The following is a 26,778-nucleotide window of genomic DNA, read 5'->3' on the forward strand; positions in this document are numbered from 1 at the left end:
GTGCAAATGATTTACATGGCTGTCAAAACCAGGTTGTCACAAAACAGCCCGAAACTAATGTGTTTCATGTGTGCAAATTTCTTTACTCTGGTATGACTTTTATCCACATAGTCAGTTATAACTGCCAGAACCCTTCAAATTCCAGAATTTTATATTTTATTTCTCTTTTAAAATTACTTCTCTTAGCTTCTAGTAATCTCAGTTCATCTGTGGTGAGTAAATATTTGGTTGAACATGTCAAGGTCTGTCAGATGATTTGAATTGGTTAAATTGGAGTTTTCCTTCATGATAATGACAGTTCTCGGCCATTATCTCCTTACTTACTTACTGACTCTTGAGCCTCCCTCTCATCTTCTCCTGGGACCCTTACAGGCTTTCCAAATTTCTTAGCTTCTTTAGTATTTTCTATCATCATGTTTCTCTGTTGGGGATTCTGTCTTCCCCTCCCCACCAGTCCCCCTCAGCCAGCTTTAGTTCTCATTGTCTCTTAAGCAGTGTCTAACACATTATTAGTCCATCTTGAGTTTCATGTTTGTGTAAGGTTTTTTTATATATTACATTGCTCATTATAGTTTACTATTTTTAGTTTTTGCTTTTACTTCTTTGAGCTCAGTAAGCAGTTATTGGTCTTGTCTATCACATAATTCCTATACTTGAGTCTACTTTTGCTATTTAAGATGGCATTTGCAGTGATTGTGTTTGCGCATGTTTATTTTTGAAGTTGAATTTATTTTGTTTATGTGTATGCACTGTGGTTTTGTATGTGCGCGCACACAAGCTTATTATCCTTAAAATTGAAAGAACTTCATGGGGCGTTAAGTTACAGGAGGTTTGTGTTTGCTTACACACAACATCTAGAAGAGCCACCAGCTTAGGACCCTTTGGGAGGCATTACATGGGTAGTAGATATCTGGGCTGAAGATTTATAGGAGAGCTAACCAACAGGAACTAATTTTAGAGGAACAGTGTGTCTTGAACTCAATAACAGGACACATTACCCTACTGCTCTGTGAGTACTAATAGGAGAACATGTGAGTGTTGATTTTACTTCATTCTTAATTTAATGGTGTAGCCCTGTAGGATTCTTCTCTAATGTGGGCACATATGAATCCCTTGCCATCTCTGCCCTTTTCTAGATGAGGCATTCAGAACCTAAATTCAAGTTACTAGTTTGCCTTAAGCTAGCCAAGGTCAAGGACTTCACTTATTTTCCCAGTCTCTTCTAGTTGGGTTTTTTTTTTTTTCATATCTCTAACCATCTTTGGAGTGTTCCTAGGTTCCATCCTGTCATCTTATTTTGCAGCTATAGCTGATCCCCTGATGCTTAAACTTAGTTTCATGACTACATTACTATTTCCCTACTGGCTTCTTCCAAGTGTGATACCTCCAGGTCAGACCTCAGTCTCTACAACTCCATATATAATATGATATCTACCTACTCTGTGTATCCTGTTGAAAATTCTTCAAGCAATTGTAAACTAACAGAAACAATCATACCAAAGACAATTCTAGACCAATTCTACCTCTAGACTCCCATCTTGGTTGGTGCCTATTTTGCTTTTTATACTTGTTCCAGCTGAAAGTCTTGTCTTTATTCTTGATGTTAGTCTCCTTCCCTCTTATATCATGAAACCTTAGAAGATCTAATTCAATGTTCAAAAATTTCATGGACTCTACTATCACCCCTAGCCGGTGCTACTGTTCCTGTTCACTTGAGTTGTTGCAGTGGCTTCCCAGAAAGCCTTACCTGCTATTCCTTCTGTACGTATGCCAGTGTGTCAGGATGTTCCTTCTCTGCCCAAACTCTCCCATGACTCCTGATCTCACTCAGAAGACAGGTCACACAGGCGTCATTGACCTTCTTTCTTTCTTTCTTTCTTTCTTTCTTTTTTTTTTTTTCCGAGACAGGGTTTCTCTGTATAGCCCTGGCTGTCCTGGAATTCACTCTGTAGACCAGGCTGGCCTCGAACTCAGAAATCTGCCTGTCTCTGCCTACCGAGTGCTGGGATTAAAGGCGTGCGCCATTGACCTTCTTTCTTGCCAGTCTCTTTAGCTACACTGATTTCCTTCCTAATTTTTAATATTCCAGGCAATCTTCTGCTCTGGCTCTTTGCATTCGCTTCTTTCTATCTTAAATGCACTTTCAAAGATACCTTCTGTTTTTCAGGTGTTTGAACAAATGAAATCTCGTTAAGTCCTCACTAGTTGCCATGTTTCAGATCACATGCCTTCTTCACCTTGTGACTTTATTGTTCCTCATAGCCATAATAGTTAATATTTGTATTATGACAACTGGTACTATGTGTTCTCCTAAATGTCTGATGCACTCATGCACATTTACTTCTCACACAGCTCATTGGTCACTTGTTTCAGTACTGAGTTTGAATGTAGAGTCTCACATATTCTAGGCAAGCACTCTGCCACTGAGCTTCATCCATGGCCCTCTTTTTCTGTCCTACTTGGAGACTGAGGTGTCTCCCTTAAGGTGCTTAGGCTGGCTTTGAACTTACTCCATAGCTCACATCAGCCTTGAACTTCTAATCTTCTTCCTAAATAACTACAAGACTGTACCTCAAGGCCCACTATTGCCACTTTTATTATCCTCATTTGACTTATAAGAAAACAAGGCACAGAAAGTTTAAGCATTTTATAAATATTTTATTTTTGTTATGTGTATGAATATTTTGTCTATATGCATGACTATATACTACCTGCATATAGTGCCCATGGAGGCCAGAAGAGGGTGCTAGATTCCATGGAACCTTACAGATGGTTGAAAGCCACTGTCTGGGTGCTAGGAATTGAACCCAGATCATCTGGGAGGAAAGCCAGTACTGTTGACCATCGAGCCATTTATCCAGCCCTAGTTGAAGCATTTTTAACCAAGGTCACACACCAAACTGAGTGGTAGCATAGCTGGGTTTAAACAGTCTGATTATAAGACCTGTACTAGGGGGCTGGAGAGATGCTCAGCGGTTAAGAGCATTGACTGCTTTTCCAGAGGACACGGGTTCAATTCCCAGCACCCACATGGCAGCTCATAACTGTCTACAACTCTAGTTCTGGGGGTCTGATACCCTCACACAGACATATATACATGTAGGCAAAACACCAATGCACATTAAATGAAAATAAGTATATAAGTTATTTTAAAGGTTTTTTGTTGTTTTTTTTTTTTTTTAAGATTTATTTATTTATTATATGTAAGTACACTGTAGCTGTCTTCAGACACTCCAGAAGAGGACGCCAGATCTCGTTACGGATGGTTGTGAGCCACCATGTGGTTGCTGGGATTTGAACTCTGGACCTTCGGAAGAGCAGTCGGGTGCTCTTACCCACTGAGCCATCTCACCAGCCCCCAAGTATATCATCTTAAAAACAAAAATAAGCCGGGCGGTGGTGGCACACACCTTTGATCCCAGCACTTGAAAGGCAGAGGCAGGCATATTTCTGAGTTCCTTGCCAGCCTGGTCTACAGAGTGAGTTCCAGGATAGCCAGGGCTATACGGAGAAACCCTGTCTCGGAAAAAAAAAAAAAAAAAAAAAAATTAGACCATTACATTTGGTGAGAAATTAATAATGAAATAAAGCCTGTGCTATTAATGTAATTGTTTGAATTTCGTGCTCTGTATCTGGACTCCCTGTTACCTTTGAAGGTTTTATATATCTTACTCATCTTGTTTACTGGGGTCCTGTAAACAAGGTCTGTGCCTGCCACTTGCATCCCTGTCCACATGGCATCTTCAGGGAGACAGGGTTTTTCTGTTTTGTTTGCTATCTAGCACCTGAGACAGTATCTGCTCCATCTCCTCAATGAGTATTTACTGAAAATGGACCCTGTTATTCTGTTTCATAGCTTAGTTTGGTCTTGAACTTGAGATCCTCCAGTCTCAAGTAATAGGCATGGATCACCAGGCAGTTTGATTCAGTTTTTTAACTTAGAGGGTTTTTTGGTTTTTAAGATTTATTTTATTTATATGAGTACACTGTAGCTGTCTTCAGACACACCAGAAGAGGGTATTGGATCCCCATTACAGATGGCTGTGAGCCACCATGTGGTTGCTAGGAATTAAACTCTAGGACCTCTGGAAGAGAAGTCAGTGCTCTTAACCACTAAGCCATCTTTCCAGCCCAACTTAGAGGTTTTTAAAAGTGACTATGTGTGTATGGGGGCGGGGGGGGGGAGATGGAGGGAGGGAGAAAGAGAATATGAATGAATGAATATATGTAAGGTTGTCCACAGAGACTAGAAGAAGGATATAGAGTTACAGACACTTGTCAGCTGCCTGACATCAGGGCTGGAACCAAACTTCTTGGGACCTCTCAAAGAGTAGGGGGTGCTCTTAACTGCTGAGCTATTTCTCTATCTCCTTAAATGTTTTTGTTTACAACATACACAAATTGGGGAGTGGGTTGTGCATTATGAAGTTCGGGACAAACTCAAAGTCAGTTCTTTCCTTCTGTCATTTGGTTTCTGAGGATCAAACACGTTGTCAGAGATGGCTGTAAGCACCTTTACCTGCTGAGCCATTTTGCCAGCTATACCTTGTTATTTTAGATAGAGTCTTTCACTAGGACCTAGAATTTGCCTAACCTTCTAGGTTAGTTGGCCCATGAGCCCCAAGTTCAGTTGTCTTCCCAATGATGGCATTATAAGCACGTTACTGTGTTTGCTTTTTCCACGTTTGTTAGACATTGAACTCAGGTACTTACACTTATTTGGCAAGTATTTTACCAACTAAGTCCTAAAATTTAAATATAATCTGATATGTCAGACATGGTCACCTGTGCCTATAGTTTCAAATATTTAGGAGATTGAGGTGGGAGGATCACTTGATCCTATAAATTCAAATCCAGTCTAAGCAGCATCACCAGACCCTGTATCTAAGTGAATATATACAACCCAGCATTGTCTGTCAGAGGACCCTACAATAATCTTCAAATGCACATAATTTGAAGGATTAATTGTGAGGAATTAGTCCAGTAAGATGATAATTGCAAAGTCAGCAGTGGATAAGGAATGTAGGGGAGCCTGGAGAAAACCAGTTCTAAACTTCCAAGGTGCTAGTCACAAAGGATGCACTTCATTTCCAGCTACGAATTGCACCTATGTGGAGTAAGTGCTTTCTTTTAGAGATGCTTATTGCAGGTTCTGGATGCAGGTCAGTTGTTAGAGTGTTTGCCCACCATTCATGAGGCTCTACTTGTATGCTCAGTACTTGGGACATAGAGGCTGGACGATCCAAAGCAGACTAACCTGGATTTTATGAAACCCAGTCACAAAAATTTAAACACTGGCTTACTATAGAACTAAAGTTAGGGCTTTTATTGAGAACGGATTACTAGAGTATCTTCTGCCAGGCTTCCAGAGGGAACATTGAATATCGGGGTTCCCCTTAAAGTGTCTTATTTGCTCTAACCAGACAGAGTAAGCCCAGTCATGTGACTCTTCCCACTTGTAGCTTCCAGAAGCCAGCCAAAGCTAACTTTATAAACTGGCCCTCAGGCCTATTGTAATACTACACAGTATGTTTTCATGTGTGTGTGTGTGTGTGTGTGTGTTTATGTGTAAGTAGACAAAGTTTGATTAGCAGGCAGAAAGTGAATGACAGTGCTATCTCCTTTAGCACTATCCAGATCAAGTCAAGAGCAACACAGACTAGGACCCATGTTGTGATCGATTTCTTGAGAGTTGGGAATGGAGACCAGGACCACATATGTGATAGGCAACCTTGGAGGTGGATCCTTCCTTCCTTCCTTTCTTTCTTTCTTTCTTTTTTATTTCCTTCTTTATTTTTATTTTTTAATATTATTTTATTTTTATTTTTTACATTCCATATTCCATTCCCCACGTCCCCCATCTACCCTCCGACTGCTCCACATCCCACACCTCCTCCCCACCCCCAACCCCACCTGACCTCTAAACTCCCTGGGGCCTCCAGTCTCTTTGATTAGGTGCATCATCTCTGAATGAACACAGACCTGTAAGTCCTCTACTGTATGTGTGTTGGGGGCCTCATATCAGCTGATGTATGCTGTTTGGTGGTTCAGTGTTTTGAGAAATCTCGGGGGGCCAGATTAATTGAGACTGCTGGTCTTCCCACAGGATCGCCCTTCTCCTCAGCTTCTTTCAGCCTTCCCTATTTCAACAGGGGTCAGCTGCTTCTGTCCATTGGTTGGGTGCAAATATCTGCATCTGATTCTTTCAGCTGCTTGCTGGGTCTTCCGGAGTGCAGTCATGCTAGTTCCCTTTTTGTGAGCACTCCATAGCCTCAGTAATAGTGTCAGGCCTTGGGACCTCCCCTTGAACTGGATCCTACTTTAGGCATGTCACTGGACCTTCTTTCCTTCAGGCTCCTCTCTATTTCCAACCCTGTAATTCTTTCAGACAGGAATAATTATGGGTCAGAGTTGTGACTGTAGGATGGCAACCCCATCCCTCACTTGATGTCCTGTCTTCCTGCTGGAGGTGGGCTCTATAAGTTCCCTCTTCCTACTATCGGGCATTTCATCTAATATCCCTCCCTATGAGTCCTGGGCGTCTCCCACCTCCCAGGTCTCTGGTGTACTCTGGGGGTTCCCCCAACCTCCTATTTTCTTAGGTTGCCTGTTCACATTCTTTCTGCTGGCCCTCAGGCCTTCAGTTTTTTTCCCTCACCCAATACCAGATCAGGTTCTGCTCCCACCATTCCCAACCTCCCACTTGTGGTTGCTTTCTTCTCTCCCAAGTGGGACTGAGGCATCCTCACTTGGCACTTCAACTTGTTGAGCTTTTTGAGTTCTGTGGACTATATCTAGTATTCTGTACTTTTTTTTTTTTTTTGGCTAATAACCACTTATTAGTGAGTGCATACTATGCATGTCCTTTGGGTCTGAGTTACCTCACTCAGGATATTTTCTAGTTCCATCCATTTGCCTGCACAAGTCAGGATGTCCTTGTTCTTAATAGCCGAGGAGTATTCCATTGTGTAAATGAACCACATTTTCTGTATCCATTCTTCTGTCGTGGAACATCTAGGTTGTTTCCAGCTTCTGGCTATCACAAATAAGGCTGTTCCTGTAGCATGGTGGGGCATCTTATGGATATATTCCCAAGAGTGGTATAGCTGGGTCTTCAAGTAGATCTATTTCCAATTTTCTGAGGAACCACCAGACTGATTATTTCTTTCATTTGTTCATTTGTTTGGAGACATAGTCTTATGGAGCACAGGCTGGCCCCAGCTCTTGGCCTCCTGTCTCCACCTCCCAAGGGCCAGGGTTGCCAGAATTTCCACTGTGCATGGCTTAGAGTATTGTGCTAGGTTTTTTTTATTTTTATATAACTGACTTTATTAATCTTAGCAATAGTAATAGAAAGAGCTTTCAGGCCACAAAAATAACTTGCCATGTTTTGGGCCACCACCTTTATTGCTTGCCTTTTTTCATTTAGATTTTTTCATTGCTTTAATATTCATCCAAATATGTAGTACAAAAGGAATGGAAACAGCATGTTTTTTTTTTCTAGATGTGTAAAAATCACTGTTATACATACAGAAGTCTTATGTGTTTTCAGATCCTTTTCTGGACTTTTCATTCTGCTCCATTTGTTTTCTGCTCACTCTTGTACCAGTGCCACACATTTCAATCTCTGAAGTTTTAAAGCATGCTTCAATATCTACTGAATCTTTTTTTACTTTCCTAACTAATTTTACCATGTGAACTTCAGCTTTTTCTTTCTCTCTTTTTTTTTTCTTTTGTTTTGTTTTGTTTTGTTTTTTCATGACAGGGTTTCTCTGTGTAGCTGGCTATCCTGGATCTTACATTGTAGACCGGGCTGACCTTGAACTCACAGAGATCTACCTGCTTTCACCTCCCAAGTGCTGAAATTAAAGGCGTTTGCCAACACACCAGGCACATTTTTCTATTGTGAGGAAAACACCAGTAGCTCTTTATTGAGATTAGTTGAAATTGTAATGCATTATTGACATGACATTTTAGGGTGGGTTTATCAGTAAGAACATAGTGTGCCTTTCCATTTGTTTTTCTTTGGTTTTACCCTTTAGAATTTTTTTTTTTTTTTTTTTGGTTTTTCAAGACAGGGTTTCTCTGTATAGCCCTGGCTGTCCTGGAACTCACTTTGTAGACCAGGCTGGCCTCGAACTCAGAAATCCGCCTGCCTCTGCCTCCCAAGTGCTGGGATTAAAGGCGTGCGCCACCACGCCCGGCCCCTTTAGAATTTTTAACTCTGTGGTTTATTCAGTTTCATCCTAGGAATTATTTGTGTTGCTTCACCAAATAATTTATTTAAATTGTATTATTATAATTGGTCTACCTTAAGAGAAATGATATCCTAAATTATGCAGAGTCCACTTGCAGTCTGACTGTTCCCTTAGTTCTTGCTGTAATAAGCACTTCGGTATTATCCTGTGTGAGGTGTTGCCATGAGTCTCAGAAAGGGAAATACCTTTGAGGCAGAAAGCTAGACCTTCTTGAAAATTTGCCCCAGTGTACCCCATGGGAACACTGTTTCTAGAGACCCAGATGACCTGTACCTGCAAAGCTACAATAACATATTCACTATAATTTTAAAGACCAATAGTCTATGTAGCGAACATCATTGTTTTGGTGACAATCCTTTTTAGCATGTTGGTATTGAGACATGAACCATATGTCTGCAACTGCTGCTGTTCCCACATCTGTTTATAACTTAAAAAGCCCAATCTGTACACTTGTGATGTATACTGAAAAATTATTAGGTAACTACAATTTGTCAAATCTTTAATAAAAGTCTTAAATTCTTATATATTGCAGAATTTTACAAATTTATTTGGACAGCCACTCGTCTGCCTTCTTTCTCCCACGGCATATCCAAAAGCTTTGCAAGGTAAGTTCTTGGTGCCTGTTACACCAATAGGTCTTTAATGAATACAGACTGTATTTGTTATGACCTCCCATCATAATTAAACATAGATGTGTGAAACTTGTAGCAAGCATTAATCTGAAATAAACCTGGAATCCTTGCGGGCAAGGCTTCCCTAATGTGCGATGTATGATTAGGCCTTGAGAGAATTCAGATCTGAAAAGGAAGTAGTTTGATCCTTTGCTGTAGAAGACTTCCTGGTTTTTATAGATTTAAAAATTGGTTCTGATTTTTCTTGTCATACCCATATAGCATGATTTTTCTACATCTTTGATTACATACCTTAGGCATCTTTGAAGACCGTAGAACTCCTGGCCTAGGAAACTTCTCAGGCTATGTGTAAAAGTTAGGATACTTGAATTGGCACAACTTCAAAGGCTTTTTTTTCTTTTCTTGTTTTGTTTTGCTTTCTGTGAATTTTTATCTTATACTTTTAAAATACAAATTTCTTCAGAATTCACCAGAAGGACAAGTTTGTTTGGGCCATTTTGCCAGTGGCTACAAAGGGAAGCCTTTTTACCCTTAGTATTTTGTCCTCAATAGGTTACACATAAGATCTAATTCTAACTCCCAGTCATTTCCTAGGTCAAATGTTAAGTGAAACTTCACACTGTCTTAGCAGTACTTGAACTGTTTCACTGTCTCCCTGACTGTGAATAGTGCCGATGTCTCTCTGTGGGAAATGGCATTTCACTGCTACTTCCCAGCCCGAAGTCCTGTCTGCTGACATAGTTTGACACAGGAAGTGATGGTCAGCACTTGAATGCCTGAGAGAAGCTGGAGACTTACACCGTTGTTTTAAGGTAAGTTCTGCTATTTAACAGGGAAAATCTTGTAGCAGTTCTAAGTTCACATAACCAAACCAAATCCTAAGGGATAGAACTTACCTTCAAACAACGGTAAAATTCTCCTGCTTTGAGGATTTTGCATCCTGTTTCTTACAGTTTCTGGAGGAACATAACCTCTTCCCACTACTAGAGAGTGCTGTCATCATCCTGTTCTAATGTAGTTTTACTTAAAACTACATAGTCAAGTGTTAATACCAAAATTCAATTAGAGAATTCATTGCACAGAGGAAGAAAACACAGACTTACGGATGCCAACTGAATTTGAGTCCCAACCTAGCCTCTTGTAACTATGTGACTTTGGAATTTTATTAAGCCATTTTGTGCCTCAGTTACTTCATCTATCAAATAATAATAGTACTTAACCCTGTAGCACAGTGCTATGTATCTAGAAAGCACTCAGTATATGCTGTTAATAATTCACGTCCTTAATGGGGTTTTTTGCCTAACATCCTATCTTTATACTATAAAATTTAGACTACAAATGTTTTTAAGTAAAATACATCTACCAGATTGAATATTCTTGTATTGAAAAATTTAGAATTTATTCAATAACATTGTTGCTGTTGACATCTACAAAAGGGCTTGGATACTCTGGCCACAAAGTAGTAGATGTATTTGATAAGGTTCCTACATTTTTTATGTCTGTAGTCTATCCTTAGTGAAACCATACTTTATTCATTCAGTATCAGGCATTGTACTAGGCACTGAGAAACAGCATTGCATCTGGTAATACAGTTGTTTCTTGTAGAACCAATGCTTAGTAGAAGGCAGAGATGACCTAACAGGAGGAAGCATGGGAGAACAAACAAGGAACTGTTACTAACACAGAGGAGTACAGCAAGGGGAGGGATGGTAGATGGAGATGAGGAATGACTGAACAGGAATGTTCCAGCCAAGAAATTATACTTGTCATAGCCCTGAGCTATGAGAGCCCATAAAACGCTTAGAGAAGTTAAAGCAGTGGCTCTGGCTGAAAGGACTGTGTGACTGAATGATAAAAACCCTTTCAAGATTGGTGATATGACTGGAGAGGTTTGAGTGAAAGATGGTCAACAGAGGAGGGTGAAAGAGCATGCTGAGAGAATGAATTAGAGGGACACTGAGAGAAGTAGCAGATGGTGGGGTTGGGAGCCCAACAGTGGGCTAAATGTTGAGCCCTCAGATGCTGCACGATTTGCTGGGAGACAGAGAGCAAGAAGACAGGAGTCTGTAGCTCAGGTATTGGTAGAAATCCTGAGTCTTAATGAGAACCTGCATTAAAGAACTGTAGGGGAAGCATATGTTGAACTCAATGAAGTTGAAAATAGCCTAGCGCTGTTCAGTAGAAAAGTAGGATAAGTTACAGAGCTACAAGTATTATTAACAGTATGCCTTTTTTTACTAAGACATTGAAGTCTGGGATGCATTCATAGTCTTAGTTTGGAGCAGTCAGCCCTTGTGTACAGTGGGTCACAGGACAGTACAGAGCCGGAACTAGAGAATTCAGCTGTAGTCTTTGAAAATTAGACATCTGTGAGCATGAGTAGCAACTAATATCCTAAGAGTTGGTGAGATTGTAGTATGTAGGGCCAAAGAAAGAAAATGTTGGCATTGAAGAGCCAGCCAGAAAGCCAGAAGTGATATCATCCCACACTTGGGAGGTAAAAAAGACAGGAGGATCAGGAGTTCAGTGTTGTCCTTAGCTACTTCATGAGTTCAAGGCCAGCCTAGGCTCCATAAGACCCTATCTCAAAAAGGGCCTGCCTGGGTTACAGAGAAGACAACAAATCATGAAAGTATGCAAATCAGATGCTCATCAAATACTTACATCATGGATGCTTCATGGTCAACACTTGCCACATTCAGATGAAGTTGGCTAGTTGTTGTTCAGATAATAAGGAATGTGTTTATCATTCATAATGAAGGAGACTGTATTTTTATTTTATTTAGATGGAAATATGCCTAGGATGTGTTTTCATAGCTTCAGGAAGAAGCTTCTTGAATTGTGATTTACTGATACAGCTTTAATTTTACATATTATCAGTATATTAAAATATTCCTCATGTGTTTGCTAACCCTTTGTAAAACTCTTGTCTGTATGTAACATGTTTGTTATTACAGATCAGTCTCAGCGAGGTAGCCTCTTCACGCTCTTTTTGAACAATCCTCTAATGGCCTTCCTATTTGTGTCTGGATTGTCAAGCATGCGTAGAGGCCTGTGGGAAAAGTGTCAAGAATATCTTCGAAAAATCAACCGTGATATTGCCCAGCTACTGACCCATTCACGTTCAATAGGTACCCTGCTAATCTACCTGAACACTTAACCAAAGCTTACTGTAGTGGCGTAAACGCTTTCCTGCTATGTATTGTATAGGTTGTTCTAAAGGTACTTATCCCAGATATGAAAGTCATGAAGCCTTTCCTTAACTTAGTTTCCTATTGAAGTGTCATTTTCATGTCACCTCCTTTCCCTGTTGCTTCCTCTCTGCAGATCAGGCCTTCCTCCAGTTTTTTGGAGATGAATTTCTTCGATTGCTTCTCACAAGGTTTGTCTTCTGTTCAGCCACCATGAGGATGCACAAGGCCTTTCGGGTAGGCAGAGAACCATTAAAAACCAAGTTCACCATTTTAATTTGTTATTGAGTGTTTTTTATTATATTTTACTTATGTTAAATAAAGTTTAAATAGATACAGAATAGTATTTAAAAGTAAACATGTGTAGCATTAAGATGAGTAGTATTATAGGCATGGTGGTGCATGCTTGTAATACCAGAACTCAGAAGTTCAAGGTCAGCCTGGAAGTCACAGTAAAAAGTTATCTCGAAAAGCTGAAACTAATAGATAGAAAAAGATTAACAATACTGTGGCACATGTTCCCATTAGGAACAGTTTTATGAGCTGCTTAATTCCCAGTACTTCAGAGGTAGAGGTCCAAGTTCAAGGTCACCCTTGGCTACCTACTGAGTTCGAGGGTAGGCTGGGATATATAAGACACTGTCTTTACTTGGGGATACTGCTGTGGGTCCTGCCAAATCTCCCCTCAAATGCAACTGATCCTCTAAGTGGTGTAACCATTTGCCTTTTATTAAAACCTTGTATATTTTCATTTCTGTCTAGCATATGACTGGATTTATATTGCTTTATTTCTGTCAGTGGTATTCTAAGGGCTAGAGATATAGCCCAGTGGTAAAATGCCCACATCACACACACACAGTGTCCTGAGTTCAATCAGCAGCACTACTAAAAAATAAAATACATATATGCCCAAGTACATGTATATGTATGTACATGTATGAATGGCATGTTGCTACAATGAGCCATGTTGATTACAGTTTGCATTCTTTAGTATTGACTCAGTTACTTACCATTCTGCCAATAATAGATATTTGGATTGCTTCCAGATGTTTATTATTGTATAAATGATACAGTAATAGTTGGTGTACACCTTTAACCTCAGCACTCAAGAGGCAATCAGGAGGATCTCTATGAGTTTGAGGCCTACCTAGTCTACATAGTGAGCTCCAGGCCAGCCAAGGCTACATGGTGAGACTTTGTTTAAAAAAACTAACAATGAATAAAAAGATCAGTAAGACAAAGAATAGTAATAATAAACAAAACAAAATGCACACAAAATACATGTTTTATATTGGCCGGCTACTCTTGGCCATGGGACGTGTCCTGGAGTATGATAGATAAACATAGTAATACATCATTGTAGAAAACTCATTTTCCTTTTCCCAGAAGGTGACAATTACAAAGAGGTTCTTGATTGGGGTTGGGATTTTATCTGGTTCGTACCTGTGCTAGTCCTTCTGCATCTATCAGTCTCTGTGAGCTCATGTGTATATCACACCTGTGTGTCTAGAAAGTCTTTTCACCTCTTTTTTTTTTTTTTAAGATTTATTTATTTTACATATATGAGTACACTGTAGCTGTCTTCAGACACACCAGAAGAGGGCACTGGATCCCATTACAGATGGTTGTGAGCCACCATGTGGTTACTGGGAATTGAACTCAGGGACTCTCAAAAGAACAGAGCAGTCAGTGCTCTTAACTGCTGAGCCATCTCTCCAGCTTTTCACCTCTTTGTCTGCATAGATCCCTGAGCTCTGGGTATTATAGTGCTTTCTTGGACCAGGTCTCTATTTAATTAAGCATGAGGCTTCCTAGATAGCTTAAAGCATTTATCATTTAGCTGGGGCAGACTCTCAGCTAGCTTCTAACTTTTTTTTTTGGGGGGGGGGGGCTGGAGACAGGGTTTCTCTGTGTAACCCTGGCTGTCCTGGAACTCACTCTGTAGACCAGGCTGACCTCAAACTCAGAAATCCGCCTGCCTCCACCTCCCAAGTGCTGGGATTAAAGGTATGTACCACTCAGCAGCAAGACATTGCCAGATCCTTCTCTTAGGGTTGCCTTTAGGCAATGAGGGTTCATCTTTTGGGCATGTGAGGAAAGACAAGCATTTACATATGGAAAACTGGGTGATGGGCCATAGATATGACGTTACCAAAATCCTGCCAGCATGTAACTCTCTGCCAAGAATTAACAACTGAAAATACAGTTACACACCTTCATACGATGTGAAGAAAGGTCATCCCAGCACCTGGGGGTGGATTAATGAAGACATCTGTTTAGGATGGAATGCACCACAATCCTGTTCTCTCCACATTGTCCAGATGCAGGTCTTCATGTTATACTATATTTACTGCAGTAAGTTTTCTAATAAGATTTGAGAGAATGCACTGAACTGAGTCCTGGCCAAGTTGGTATTCAGGGTTTTTGGGTTTTAATTTTTTTTGCTTCACTACAGAACATTAGGGAGGTTTTTTTTTTGAGGGGGGGGTTGTTTTGGTTTAAAGCTTTCTACAACTTGTAGTTTCAAAGTATTCTGCCACATACCTGCATCTTGTTTCTAGCTTGGCTTTGTATAATTGATATAGTCTCACCATGTAGTCCAAGCTGGCCTTGAACTTCTTATCCACCTGCCTCAGCCTCCTGGTGCCAGGATTATAGGTATGCCCCACAATGTATGCTTACAGTGAAACGCAAAAAGCTGAAGTATACCACTGTATACATAGTATTATTGTGGATGCAAACTTCTACTACACCATACAACAGCATCATTCCAGAATGTTTTCCTCTCTACCCTTCTGGGGAGTCTGGGGACCACTGCATCACAGAGCTACTCAGATGATAGTTTTTACACTGCTGTATCATGAACCTGAATCACATTGGATAGAGTATTGTATAAAGCTGTTACTAAGATTAGTGCATTTTTTTGTTTCATATATCACTAGCTTGTTTGTCATTATTTTTATGTGTGTGTGTGTATAAGTGTTTTGCTTGCGTGCGTATATGTGTACCACATGAATGTCTGGTGCCCATAGAAGAAAGAAGATATCATCAGATCTCCTAGAACTGGAGTTTGGGATGGTTTTGGGAACCAAGCCCAGATCCCCTACAAAAGCAACAAGTGTTCTAAACCACTGAGCTGTCCCTCCAGCTCTACTCAGTTTATTTTGTTTCTGAGTAGTAGTCCATTGTTCTGTTGTTGCTGATCCCCTGGACAGCTGTAATGTAGCTATCAATGAAACTCTGCTTCAATACAAAGTAGAAGACCTTGTGTGAGTCTTTGCAGATTTTCAGTTTTGGCTTTGAATTTTTGTTATGTTCCTCACATACAGAAAAGACTTTAGTAAAAAGTGTCTTTTATGTGGGCTGGAGAGATGACTCAGTGGTTAAGAGCACCAATTGCTCTTCCAGAGGTCCTGAGTTCAATGCCCAGCAACCACATGGTGGCTCACAGCCGTCTGTAATGGGATCTGATGCACTCTTCTGGTGTGGCTGAAGACAGACAGGGACAGTGTACTCACATAAATAAAATAAAAAATCTTTGTAAAAAAAATAAATAAATGGGACCATGCAACGTGGCCCTTCCCAATTAAACTTTTTTTTTTTTTTTTATTGCTGACTTACCACTAGGCTTCAGCTTGGTCAGTAACTTTAAATTTTCAACTTGTATGGAAACACAAGATCTTTTTATTTTCAGTCTCTTCAGAGGTAATTATTAGGAAACTCAGACATGGCTGCCCTGCCTCTATTCCTACTCCTTGTTGTACTGGCTGGTTTTATGTGTCAACTTGACACAGGCTGCGGTTATCACAGAGAAAGGAGCTTCAGGTGAGGAAGTGCCTCCATGAGATCCAACTGTAAGGCATTTTCTCAATTAGTGATCAAGGGGGAAAGGCCCCTTGTGGGTGGGACCATCTCTGGGCTGGTAGTCTTGGTTCTATAAGAGAGCAGGCTGAGCAAGCCAGGGGAAGCAAGCCAGTAAAGAACATCCCTCCATGGCCTCTGCATCAGCTCCTGCTTTCTGACCTGCTTGAGTTCCAGTCCTGACTTCCTTGGTGATAAACAGCAGTATGGAAGTGTAAGCTGAATAAACCCTTTCCTCCCCATCTTGCTTCTTGGTCATGATGTCTGTGCAGGAATAGACACCCTGACTACGACACTTGTCCTCTCCACTGGCATGACCCAGTGTCTCCTGTGACTAGTTTGCTTTTCTTTCGTGGTTGTTTGACATCCAGTGTGAGTTCACTTTGTAGAATGTGTCTTCTTACTGTACTGTCCATCAGGACCACTTGCCCCTTCCCACTTTTTGAGTTTTATTGGCAGAAAGTTGTAGTGTGTTCCATTTCTAGAAACGACCAGACTAGTTTTCAAAACAAGTCATTAAACCCTCCCTTGGCAAGGTATGAAAGGTGCTGTGTACAGGCTGCACTGGGTGCCGTCGCGGTGGGTGGGTTCAGTCTGCATCTCACTCATCAGGAGTGGTGGGGAATATCTTTCCATTTAACAGTAAGTTTTTGAAGACTAGGCTTTTAAATGCTGAGGAAATTCAACTAATTAGGCTTTCTTTTGTGTTTGGTTTGTTTTCTTCAGGTACCTAAGAAATCTTTTCTGTTCTAAGTTTACAAAGGTTTTTTTCTCTTTTCTCTTCTGGAAGTTTTTATTTTAGATTTTGTCTTTTTACACATTTTGATTTCTACTACAGCTTTTTTCATACATGCAATGAGTTTTGGGTGGCGGGGCTTGTTTAGTCCCATAGTGGATCTTTCTGAGAATTTGTATCAATTTTGATGGTATAGAATATAGAGCCTAACAGTCATAAAGGTTAGCAGATATTTGTGAAATAATTCAGTATGCTAATATATTAAGCTAGCCCACATGAAGCTATATTAAGAGGTTAAAATTGTCACTTGTTAGTAATTCAGTACAGTAGCCAAATGTGATCTCCAGAAGGCTAACAAAAGAACATTACCACGTGTTTGAGGAATAACAAGATCCTGTCTAAAAGTCACAAAATAAACAAAAATACTAGTAATAATAACTGGTAAGAGAAGAAAATAAACATTTAACTTAACGTTTAATACTGTTAAGCCAAGTAATTTCCTCCCAGCACTCTGTGAACCTGACTTTCCTTATTTACCAGGAAACTCGAAATTACCCAGAATCCTATCCACAACTGCCAAGGGATGAAACCGTGGAGAATCCTCACCTTCAGAAGCACATTTTGGAATTGGCCTCGATTCTGGATGTTCGAAACATCTTCTTTGAGAATTCTATGGATGACTATTAAAACCCTCTTGTTTAACAGTTTTTCATTTTCCACAGATTTTAAATGGTGCAGTTTTTTAATGTAATGACATAGTGTGTTACTTGGTTTTTATTTTTGGATTTAGGAAACACCATTTTAAAAGCAAACTGAAAAAAGTTCAAACTTTTAGGGTAACTTTTAAAATATAATCTTTCAAGTCTTTTAAAGTCTCAATCTTGAAATTTTTATTTTTTTGGTTTTGGCATTAGATACTTACCTCCAACATCTACCCCCACATTCAAATAGTTACTGTTGCCACCTTAAGAAGAACATAATTGTTTATTTTTCCATAATGAGGACAATCCATAAGTTAAACTTGGACCTGTAAGTGTCTGGATTTGGGAAATACCTAATTGTTTGTAGAGGTGAAACTGGCCACGTGAACCACTGAAAGTCAAGAGCAGAGCCCTTCTGTGGAGTTGCTTTTCACTTCACACTAATCGGTAGGACAATAAGTTACTCTCTGATGTACAAACTGATGTCTTGAGATCTCTGAATTTCATTAAATGATGTTAAATTTTTAGAACCTATTTAGAATTGTTTGCATCTGGAAATTAAATTTTAAATTGGAACTTTAAGATGACAGATATTTAGAATGAGTACTATTATGATTTGTTTGCATATTTACTTTTCTCTGTGGTCTTTGAATGCTAAAAATGCAAAGGAAAATACTTTTAAGTATCTCAGCCAAAAATCAAGTCATTGGTTTCATAGTAGGATATCTACACAGATTCTTCGTTGGTTGGTTTTAAACAGTGTTATAATTGATTCCTTGGTATATCCACTGCACAATTTCTAATCTTTTTTCATATTCAAGTTTCCAAGGCATGGATGTTAGAGACTCCATGTGAGTTGAGGATAACTGGGTGTTAAGAAAGTAAATCGTGAGTTAATTTTGCTTTAACAATTTGGAAGATACTAAAACTCCCTGTGTTTTGTTATTTTATATTCATGCACAAGTCTTATTATTTTAAATAGGACTCAGTATGTAATATAAACGTTTTTGTATGTCCTTCCCCTCCATCTCCTTGATAATCTCAAAGGTCCTAGCTGTGAAGGTTTTTCCTTCCTGGCCTCTCTTGGCTGCATGACATTTAAATTCAGAAATCTGTGAATTGTAGGGTCTTTTGCCTGTGTCTATCCCTGACAGTTCCTAGAGAAATGAGGTGGTTGTTTTCAGTACCTCTTTCCTGTGTCCCTAAGGAAATTTTTGATATGGTATTTTAACTAGAGACTAGAGCATCACGTGGGTGTAAGTTGTGGCCATATCTGCTCCAGTGCACTTACTTTGTGAAGTCCAGGTTATGGTTGGGTCAGGGACTTAGGAAGTTTCATTTGCTTTTAAAATTGTTTGTATGTTCTTTCAGACAGTATTTTTAAAAGCTTAGAAAAAGGTTAATCTGGAAAGAGCCCTTCCAGATAAAGGTTTTTCCTTTTTAAAAGGCCTACTTCCATTTGTTTGCAAATCATGACTTTCCTTTTTTAAACTTTCCTCCTGGAATGTAGCAGTAAATGTTCATTAGATGTCTGGCCTCTGTTCCAGTTCCCTTAAGTACTGACCAACAATGCATACTTTCCTGTTCCCTGACATCTAAAGTGGCCTTGACCAGTGTTTTATTCTTTTTTGCTAAGCCTAAGGACCACTTGTTTCTAAAGCAAGAGGTCTGAGTTCTAATCCTGGCTTTTCTAGTAATGAGCATGATATCCTTTGACAGACAAATAATCTGTGTTTTAGCACTCTTCCATATAAAATAGAGCAACTCACTTAAGATCCTATTCCTGTTTGTGATTCTACAGTTTGGAACATTTATTCCAAAAGTGTTGATTTCCTCCCCATTGCTTCCAAAAAAGTTGATCTGTGTGGTTTTAGCACTATAACATCTTTCTATATCGTGTTTACTAAGGTGGTTCAAAACAAACCAAAAAATCCTAGGTCATACTTTGCTGTTTTGAGACTTGCTTAAAGTGATTTTTCTGGAGAAATTAGACCTTCCATGGTCAGAAAAAATGTATGTTGCAGATGCCAGTGTAAAACTAGATTATAACATGGGTTCTTAAACTAATAGAAATGCAGTTCCTAACTAGTGGATAAAGATATAAAATGGACCAAAACTGAGGTTGTAGCTTCTTGGTAGAGCATTTAGCTAGTATTCAGAAATCCTGTGTTTGGTCTTCATCACTAGGGGAAAAAAACTTATTTTTAAGAAAGAAAACAATAGAACCAATTTTGAGCTAGGTATGGTGGTGCATGCCTTTAATCCCAGTGCATAAGAGGCTAAGGCAGGAAGGTTGCAAGGTCAGAGCTAACCTAGATTATATAGCAAAAGTCCACCTCAAAAACAATTGTTAAGAGATCTGAAATCTTTTGAAAGCAAAACTGGAGTAGGGAATTTGAAACTTTTAAAAAAAAAAAATCTATGCCTTAAAAAATAAAAACAAACATACGTCACACATACCACATTATTTTTTTAATGGCATTGAAATGTAAGCAGAGGAGACTTAAAAATCTTTGCCTTGAGGATTAAGATCGGGCTTAGTATTAGAACCTTGCCTAGCATGCATATATCCCTGGTTTCCATTCCTGGTACGTAGAGGTATAGCAAGAGCATCGGGAGTTCAAGGCTATCCTTAGCTATATAGAGTAAGCTCTAGATCAGCCTGCACTACAGTATGAGACCCTTTTGCAAAAAAATAGATTTGCCTATTTTAAGCTCCATTTACTCTTAGAATTTTTAAAAACTTAAATAGTAAAACTAAAAAAAGCAAAGCCAAGGGAGCAACATTTTTGTACTCAAATTGCACAAATTTTTCTGTAGATTCTGATAAAGTTTCTGGTGTCTTAAGAATCACTATAAACAAACTAGGAAGAATCAGACTGTAAGAGACTGGTTATGCACAAAGCAAAGTGAAGCACAACAGGATTTTCTTTCTGTATCCATGTATTTCTGATACTAAACCTTCCCTGTCTTATAGAAAGCAAGCTGAGATGTCAGAAGCTACTGGTTATTTGGTGGTAGACATAACAAACACGAGCTCATCTCAGCCCAGTTGCTTAAAGTTCTTTCTGTAATAAACAGGAGGGAAATTCTTAGAGCTGTATAATCTTAACAAAAAAAATTAGGATTTTGTTCTGTTTTGGAAATTCAAACCAGTCAAGATAAGGCTCAATCATAGAGTGCTTGCCTAGCATCTGCAAGGCTCTGTGGTTAAATCCCAGTATAATGAATATTCATGCCAGTGAATCAGCCACCACTAGCATTTTTATTAATTATAAAATCAGATTTTTTTCTTTGATTTTAGGCAGTATATATTCTTTGTATGTAAGTATATCCCTCCTAGGAAGCGGTGCTCTCAAAAACTTTCAAAGCACAGAATTTATTGTGCCCTTTATACTTTTTAACAAAGTTAAAATGTTTCACAGTTTGGGAACTGAAGTGTAATTTGTTCTTATTTGAGGTTTTCCTGACCCAAGGTCTGAGTTTAGAGTTTGGTTTTGTTTTTTGTCCTCCATCATGTAATAGAATTCCCTTAAATAGCTAATGATACTGAATTTCATTAGTGTCAAGGAAGAAGTCCAGCTCAGAATCTGAATCAGACACAGATCTTCTGAAGCATTCTTCTCCAAGTTCAGTCTCTGCCTATGGCTGAGGTGGGGTTTCAACCTAGTTGAAAAGTCTCAGTTATCCGTGGAGACTTAGAATCACCTCAATAACTAGAGAATGTTCTGGGCTGGAGATGCATTAAGGTGCCAATGTCTGCATACTTGGCCACTGCCAGAATCATCCGTCCACTCGGTGTGAGTGGAAGGCTTACTATGAATATGAATTTGAATGCCTTGAGTCTCCTGGAGATTTGGGAGTATTTTCTGTTCTCATGTTTATTTGGAGAAGTTAAGGAGTGTTTAGGTTGAAGGCTCTTTTTAGAACTTATTTATTTGAAATTCTTATTTTAATGGCATGTGTATATTTTTGTGATGCTATATGAAATCTCTGTAAACTTTTTGTATATATGTGTACATATTTTTAAATATCTTGGTATGCAGTGATGCAGTGTGTGCATATTATATACCTATACCCATTGTGGGCTGATTTATTTTAGTTCTGTGAGGACATCAGAGTGGCATTGTTCATGCTACTATAATTAGGTTGTGGCTGGATATCCTTCACAAGCCTCAATTTTAAGGGGCTTGTGCTGAGATAAAATGGGCTCCTTTGGAGTTGAAATTAAGATATGAAGATACTAAGAGTAGGCTGCATATTCTCAGCTTTAAAGTCATCTACAAACTTCCATTTAAATTGATATATTTGCTAGAAACCTGAAAAACTATGATTGTGAATCTGAGACACCAGCAGTGTCTTAATCTATTAGTTCTTTATTTTTCTTAGCCCATATTTGAGTGTTAGTACTGAGTAGGACTTTGAGGGCTATTGAAAAAAATTATTTTGCTCTCACTTGAAAATAGGAAATGTCTTTTAAGTTGAAATAGCCATGTTTATCATTATAATATCTGATGCTAAATTTTAATTTCTGAGTTTTTTTCATCAGTCTGCTCATTCTATAAGTGTCTCTGTGAGGCAGAAGGGACATTAGCAAAAAAAGGCCAAACCTCAGTGGACTGGATAGAGGGGAACTGGGTTGTTGATGTGTGTGTGTCTACAGCAGCTGTCTGGCTAAGTAAACTTTTCTTGCTGGCATTGCATATCAAAGATAAGTCCATTCATCTGAAAAATGCTTCCGGCAAATTCAGAGCCTTTATTTTTATTGCTGAGTTCCCTGGGAATACTTTTACTGTACAATTTAACCATATATTCACACACAAAGTAGATTTCTTAATATGAAGTGCCTAAGAGGCTATAAAATCCTAGGCTTCTAGCTGTGTGGGGGCAGGGAGGGTATCTGTAATCCCACTTCTTAGGAGGGGGAGTTAGAAGTTTGAGGCCAGCTTCTGGTGCATAGTAAGTTTCGGATTAGCATGGGCCACAGGAAACCCTGGCTCAAAAATCATAACACACTTGGGATGATGGTGTTGGAGACAGTAAAATTACAGAAAATATGTACAGTGCCAATTTGTCTAGGTTTTGCAGCATATCAATATTTTTAGTTCATGTGTTTATTTGCATGAATGAATGTAAGGGATGTTTAGACACACTTGGATAAATTTACTATAAAGAATAAAGTTATTTCTGCATTGTAAAATAACTCCAGGGCAACTTTCTACTGTATTCTTCCAAAGACCAAATCACTCTTACTACTTTTTCCAAAGAGAAAAATCAGTTTGAGTCAATTTTACCACTTCTAAAATTATTGCATTTGCCCCTACCCCATTGTTAATAAAATATCCAGCTATTCATAACACTTTTCAATTATACTCTTAAGGTTATCTTTTTCCTGAAATAAATTAAGGTACATTAATGTGATTTTTTTTCCTGAGAAATCCTATCAAAAAATGTTCACAGATTCTAATATTGTTTTAACAACCAAACTTTTTTGAAGGAGGCAGATCATATATTATGTTGTTTAAAATTCATAAAACAGGGGCTGGCGAGATGGCTGGGCAGTTAATAAGAGCTCCTCTTTGTGTTTTGCTTGTCTGAGACAGGATCTCTTTATGTAGCCCTGGCTGTCCTGGAGCTTCCTTCCTATGTAGACCAGGCTGGCCTGGAATTCACAGAGATCCTCCTGCCTCCACTTTCTGAGTCATGTACCACCCACCACACCTAGGTTTAATTCCTAACACACACATAGCTGCTCACAACCTCCAGTTACAGAGCATCTGATAGATTCTTCTGGCCTGTGGGCACTACATGCATGTACACTGCCTGCATGTGAGGCACAGGCATATAAGACACCTATGTGTTTATTTTCTTTAGAAAAAAACAACATAGTAGGGCAATGTTGCTACTGTGCCTGTAACTTCTCCCCAATCAGTAACAAGCTGGTAACTTTGCAGTTCAGCAAAGTATGAGTTGCTGGGACAACCAAGCCTTTCCCCCGCTTCTCCTGAATGCTTATGCACACACAGTCAACGCCTAGTCTTTCCTCAACACCGGATACCACATGAGTTAATAAAAGTAAGATGATTCATCTTCCTCAGACTAGGCCTTCCATCCTCACTGAGTTCTGAGCACCAGAATGTAATTTTCAACATGCATTGTATTTAATGGAGAATAATTTATGTGAAGATGGAATCAATCACCTACTTACAGGAAAGGAATAACGTAGAAGAATATACAATTAGGTAAGGATAAATGCATTAAGTATAACTAGTTTGGTACCATACAAGTATTTTCTTTGGAATTTTGTATGTTTTCTTAAGTGAAAATCAGAGTTTCATTTTTACACAATACTGTTATTCATAACTATAACATCATTTCATAATTTTAAAATATTTTATTTCTTTTTGTGCTTTTCAAACTTAAGTTTGCAGACTACTCAAAGCAGTGGTTTTGAGGGTTTTTTTTATTGTTGTTTGTTTTGTTTATCATATTGGCAGTAGATTCAGTTTTAAAAACAGTTTAAAGTATATTACATTGCATTTGACAGCTTTGCTTACAGACTCAGTCTGAATTTGGTCACAAAACAATCTACAAATTGCAAATATTTTTCCTTTTAAGTGGACAATTCTAGTCTGTCTCCTAAGACAATCACTTTTTTATATGTAGTATTGTTTGTGGCAATATCACTAATTTCAGATTTTACTTTTTTCAGATCCTAGATTAACTTTTTAAATTTTCATTCTTATGAAATGAAAATTAATGAACTGAGTTACATCACTTTCAAATTGAAGAGAGGAATTATGGTTAGTTTTTTTTTTATAAGTCTGAAGTGAATGGTAACTAAATTTTTATACTTTTGTATATATCACTGTTTTCCCCCCTTGTTTAAAACTGTCATGAATGTCCATTGGTCCCTGGTTCAAAAGTTGATTTATAAACATTAGAGTTTGAACTATGAATTTTTCATAGCATGAAAATTCCAAGCACGAAACTTGCATTAGTAACCATTATAAAACGTCAAATGATGTTATCCCTTTCCCTGGTAAACATTTCCAAACCACAGAGAAAGGCCACTGGTTTTTTTTTTTCCCCTAAATTAAAAGTATACAGTGGAGTATTTTAAAGTCTTTATGGGGAAAAAAACTACTTATAAGTTCTGTTACTGTTTCCTGAGGAATGGGTTTGTTTTTTAAGAGTTATTATATCGTTAAATTACATTGTGTTGTTCAACACAGTAATTTAGAACTTGATTTATTTGGCCATTTGTAGTTGCATAAAAACACTCTTTTTACCACATAGACTATAATCGCTAGTTTTCCAAACTTTTTTTTTTATAAGCCTTGCTCTTCAGCTCGAGTCCTGTATGTTGTGGGATTCTTAAAATTGAAGCAGGAAGGTCTTAAAGAAATCCTTAGTAGAGATTACAAGAGAAGGAATTTCCCCAGAAAAGTTACCCTCATTTTGTAGCACCAATATAAGTAGTAGTTGCATTTGTCACTGAATCAGATGAAGTAGTTAGAAGTCATATATTTTTACTTTGCTGTAAAGATTAGTATAACTAATTTTAGATAACTTTGTTATTTTCTGAGCAGTTTCCATTTTAAGACTTAGTGTCAATTAGCTTTATTCAAAGTATCACTAAAAGTTAATTAAATCAAGGGTTTTGGGTGGTTTTTTTAAAAAGTTCTGTTGATCTTCTTTTACCCTGAAACTAATGGTGAATCTGTTGTCTACACTATGTTAGGCAGAAATGCACTTGTTGAAATAGCAGAAACTATACTTGACTTTCTAATAGTGTGAAACACTTTTATTTTTAATGTGCTTGTCTGTAACTGAAATTGTAGAATTGTAACACTGTAGGGATTATAGAGTTATATTTATTAGCTCTCAACAGATTGAAGCACAACAGTTTTCATGTAACAATCCTTATTCAAGTGCTCTCTGTCGTACAAATAAAGCTGATTGCCTATCTAGTTGTTCACACATCACTATGATCCTTGATGAGACAGTCTTGTTCATTTGTATTAGAATTTGGGTATTGTGAGTTAATACTTTCAAATAAACCTGTCAGTCAGCTCTGATATGCAGTAGATTGTTTAGATTCACAAATTTTATGTGTTACTGGTCAATTTTGAAGAAGAGACTTTACCACAGTGACTAAGGGGAAAATTCTATTGTATCATTTGACTTGAACATTTGTAAAAGTCTTGTCTGTGGTGTTTCTAAATTGCTTAAACCATACATTCTCTTAAGGATTTTAATTTGGTTTTGTTCCTTTCCAGCAGTCATTTTCTGGTTTTGTCTGTTACAGTAAACATTTTATAGACCTTAGGAATTGTCAAGTTCTTGAACATTTATTTTCTTGAGTTGATCACTTAACTCTGGTGTATGTGATTTGTCATAAACAATGTGAGCCTTTCACTTCTTCACTACATGAATTTCAGAGTAAACACTGTGATTCTACAGAGCAGATTCCATAGGCGTTCCAATATTCTTAACTGTTACACAGTGCCTGTCACTTTGAGGGCACATAAATACTAGGATGGAAAATAAAACTTTGTTTTGATGTTTGTTAAATAACAAGATTACAGAATATCTGTGGGGTTTTTTTTTGTTTTGTTTTTGTGGTCAGTGTAATAAAGAATTTTGCATTGATATTCTCTAGGAATGTGTATACATTCATCTAGTGTGAACTCTTGTAAATGAATTTTGTATCTTGAATCACGTATATATTAAGTGTATCAGCAATATAAAAATAAACATTATTTGCTTAAAGTTCTGTGTATTTCTTTAGTATCATTGACAGTTGTTTCCTTGTTTGGGGTAAATCTTAGGCGCTTCTAGCTGTCTTGAGTTACAGATTAACGCGTATAACTATTTTGTAGATTGAGATTACTGTTCATAAAGTATTTGTTTTCTCCCTGCCTGGTTGCTACAACTGGGACAAGAGGAAACTGTAATAGATGGAATCAACAAAACAGGCTGGGGTTGCTTCTAGGGCAGGACTGAAGTTGCTATAATGTACAATGCGTAGCTCGAAACTTGAGAAATATGAAAATCTTACTTGGACAGAACTAGGATAAAAGGTTCTAGAAACTTCTTTCAGTTGTATGAAACATGATCGACAGCAACTCGGATGGAAAGGTGCCCGGTGTCGTTTTTGGGAGCATAGACTTTCCTGTAGCCCCAAAGCTGGCCCTGGGGTACCGCACGCCACGGGCTCCTCCCTCTTCAGAAGTGAAGGTGCCGATCCAGGGCGGCCAGGTTGCGGTGCCTCTCGCTGACGTGGCAGTGGCCGGCCAGCACAGGTAGAGGTGCCCGCGCCCCGTAGCCGTTTCAGACCAACCGCCCAAGCATCCCGCTTGCGCGCCGCTGAATCGCACACGGGCGCATGCGCGC

At 38.6% G+C, this 26,778-nt stretch overlaps 1 protein-coding gene across 5 annotated transcripts in view; it reads left to right on the forward strand.

The window, feature by feature from the left end:
• Positions 1-26,120, forward strand: part of Scai (suppressor of cancer cell invasion) — a 120,202-nt gene extending 94,082 nt beyond the window's left edge. For 3 of the 5 annotated variants that reach the window (XM_085834946.1, XM_021149052.3, XM_021149060.3), the window contains 4 exons: positions 8,791-8,863; positions 11,848-12,021; positions 12,218-12,318; positions 17,219-26,120. In XM_085834946.1, coding sequence (XP_085691072.1) covers positions 8,791-8,863; positions 11,848-12,021; positions 12,218-12,318; positions 17,219-17,365 — 495 coding nt within the window. In that variant the 3' untranslated portion in view covers positions 17,366-26,120. Of the gene's footprint in view, positions 1-8,790; positions 8,864-9,484; positions 9,703-11,847; positions 12,022-12,217; positions 12,319-17,218 lie in introns of those variants that run through there. The other 2 variants (XR_003835591.2, XM_029472852.2) reach the window with 2 other exon arrangements.
• The last annotated feature ends 658 nt before the right edge of the window (positions 26,121-26,778 follow it).

This window comes from Mus caroli, unplaced genomic scaffold, assembly GCF_978045245.1.
Source record: "Mus caroli unplaced genomic scaffold, Mus_caroli_1 scaffold_2, whole genome shotgun sequence".
Lineage (NCBI taxonomy): Eukaryota > Metazoa > Chordata > Mammalia > Rodentia > Muridae > Mus > Mus caroli.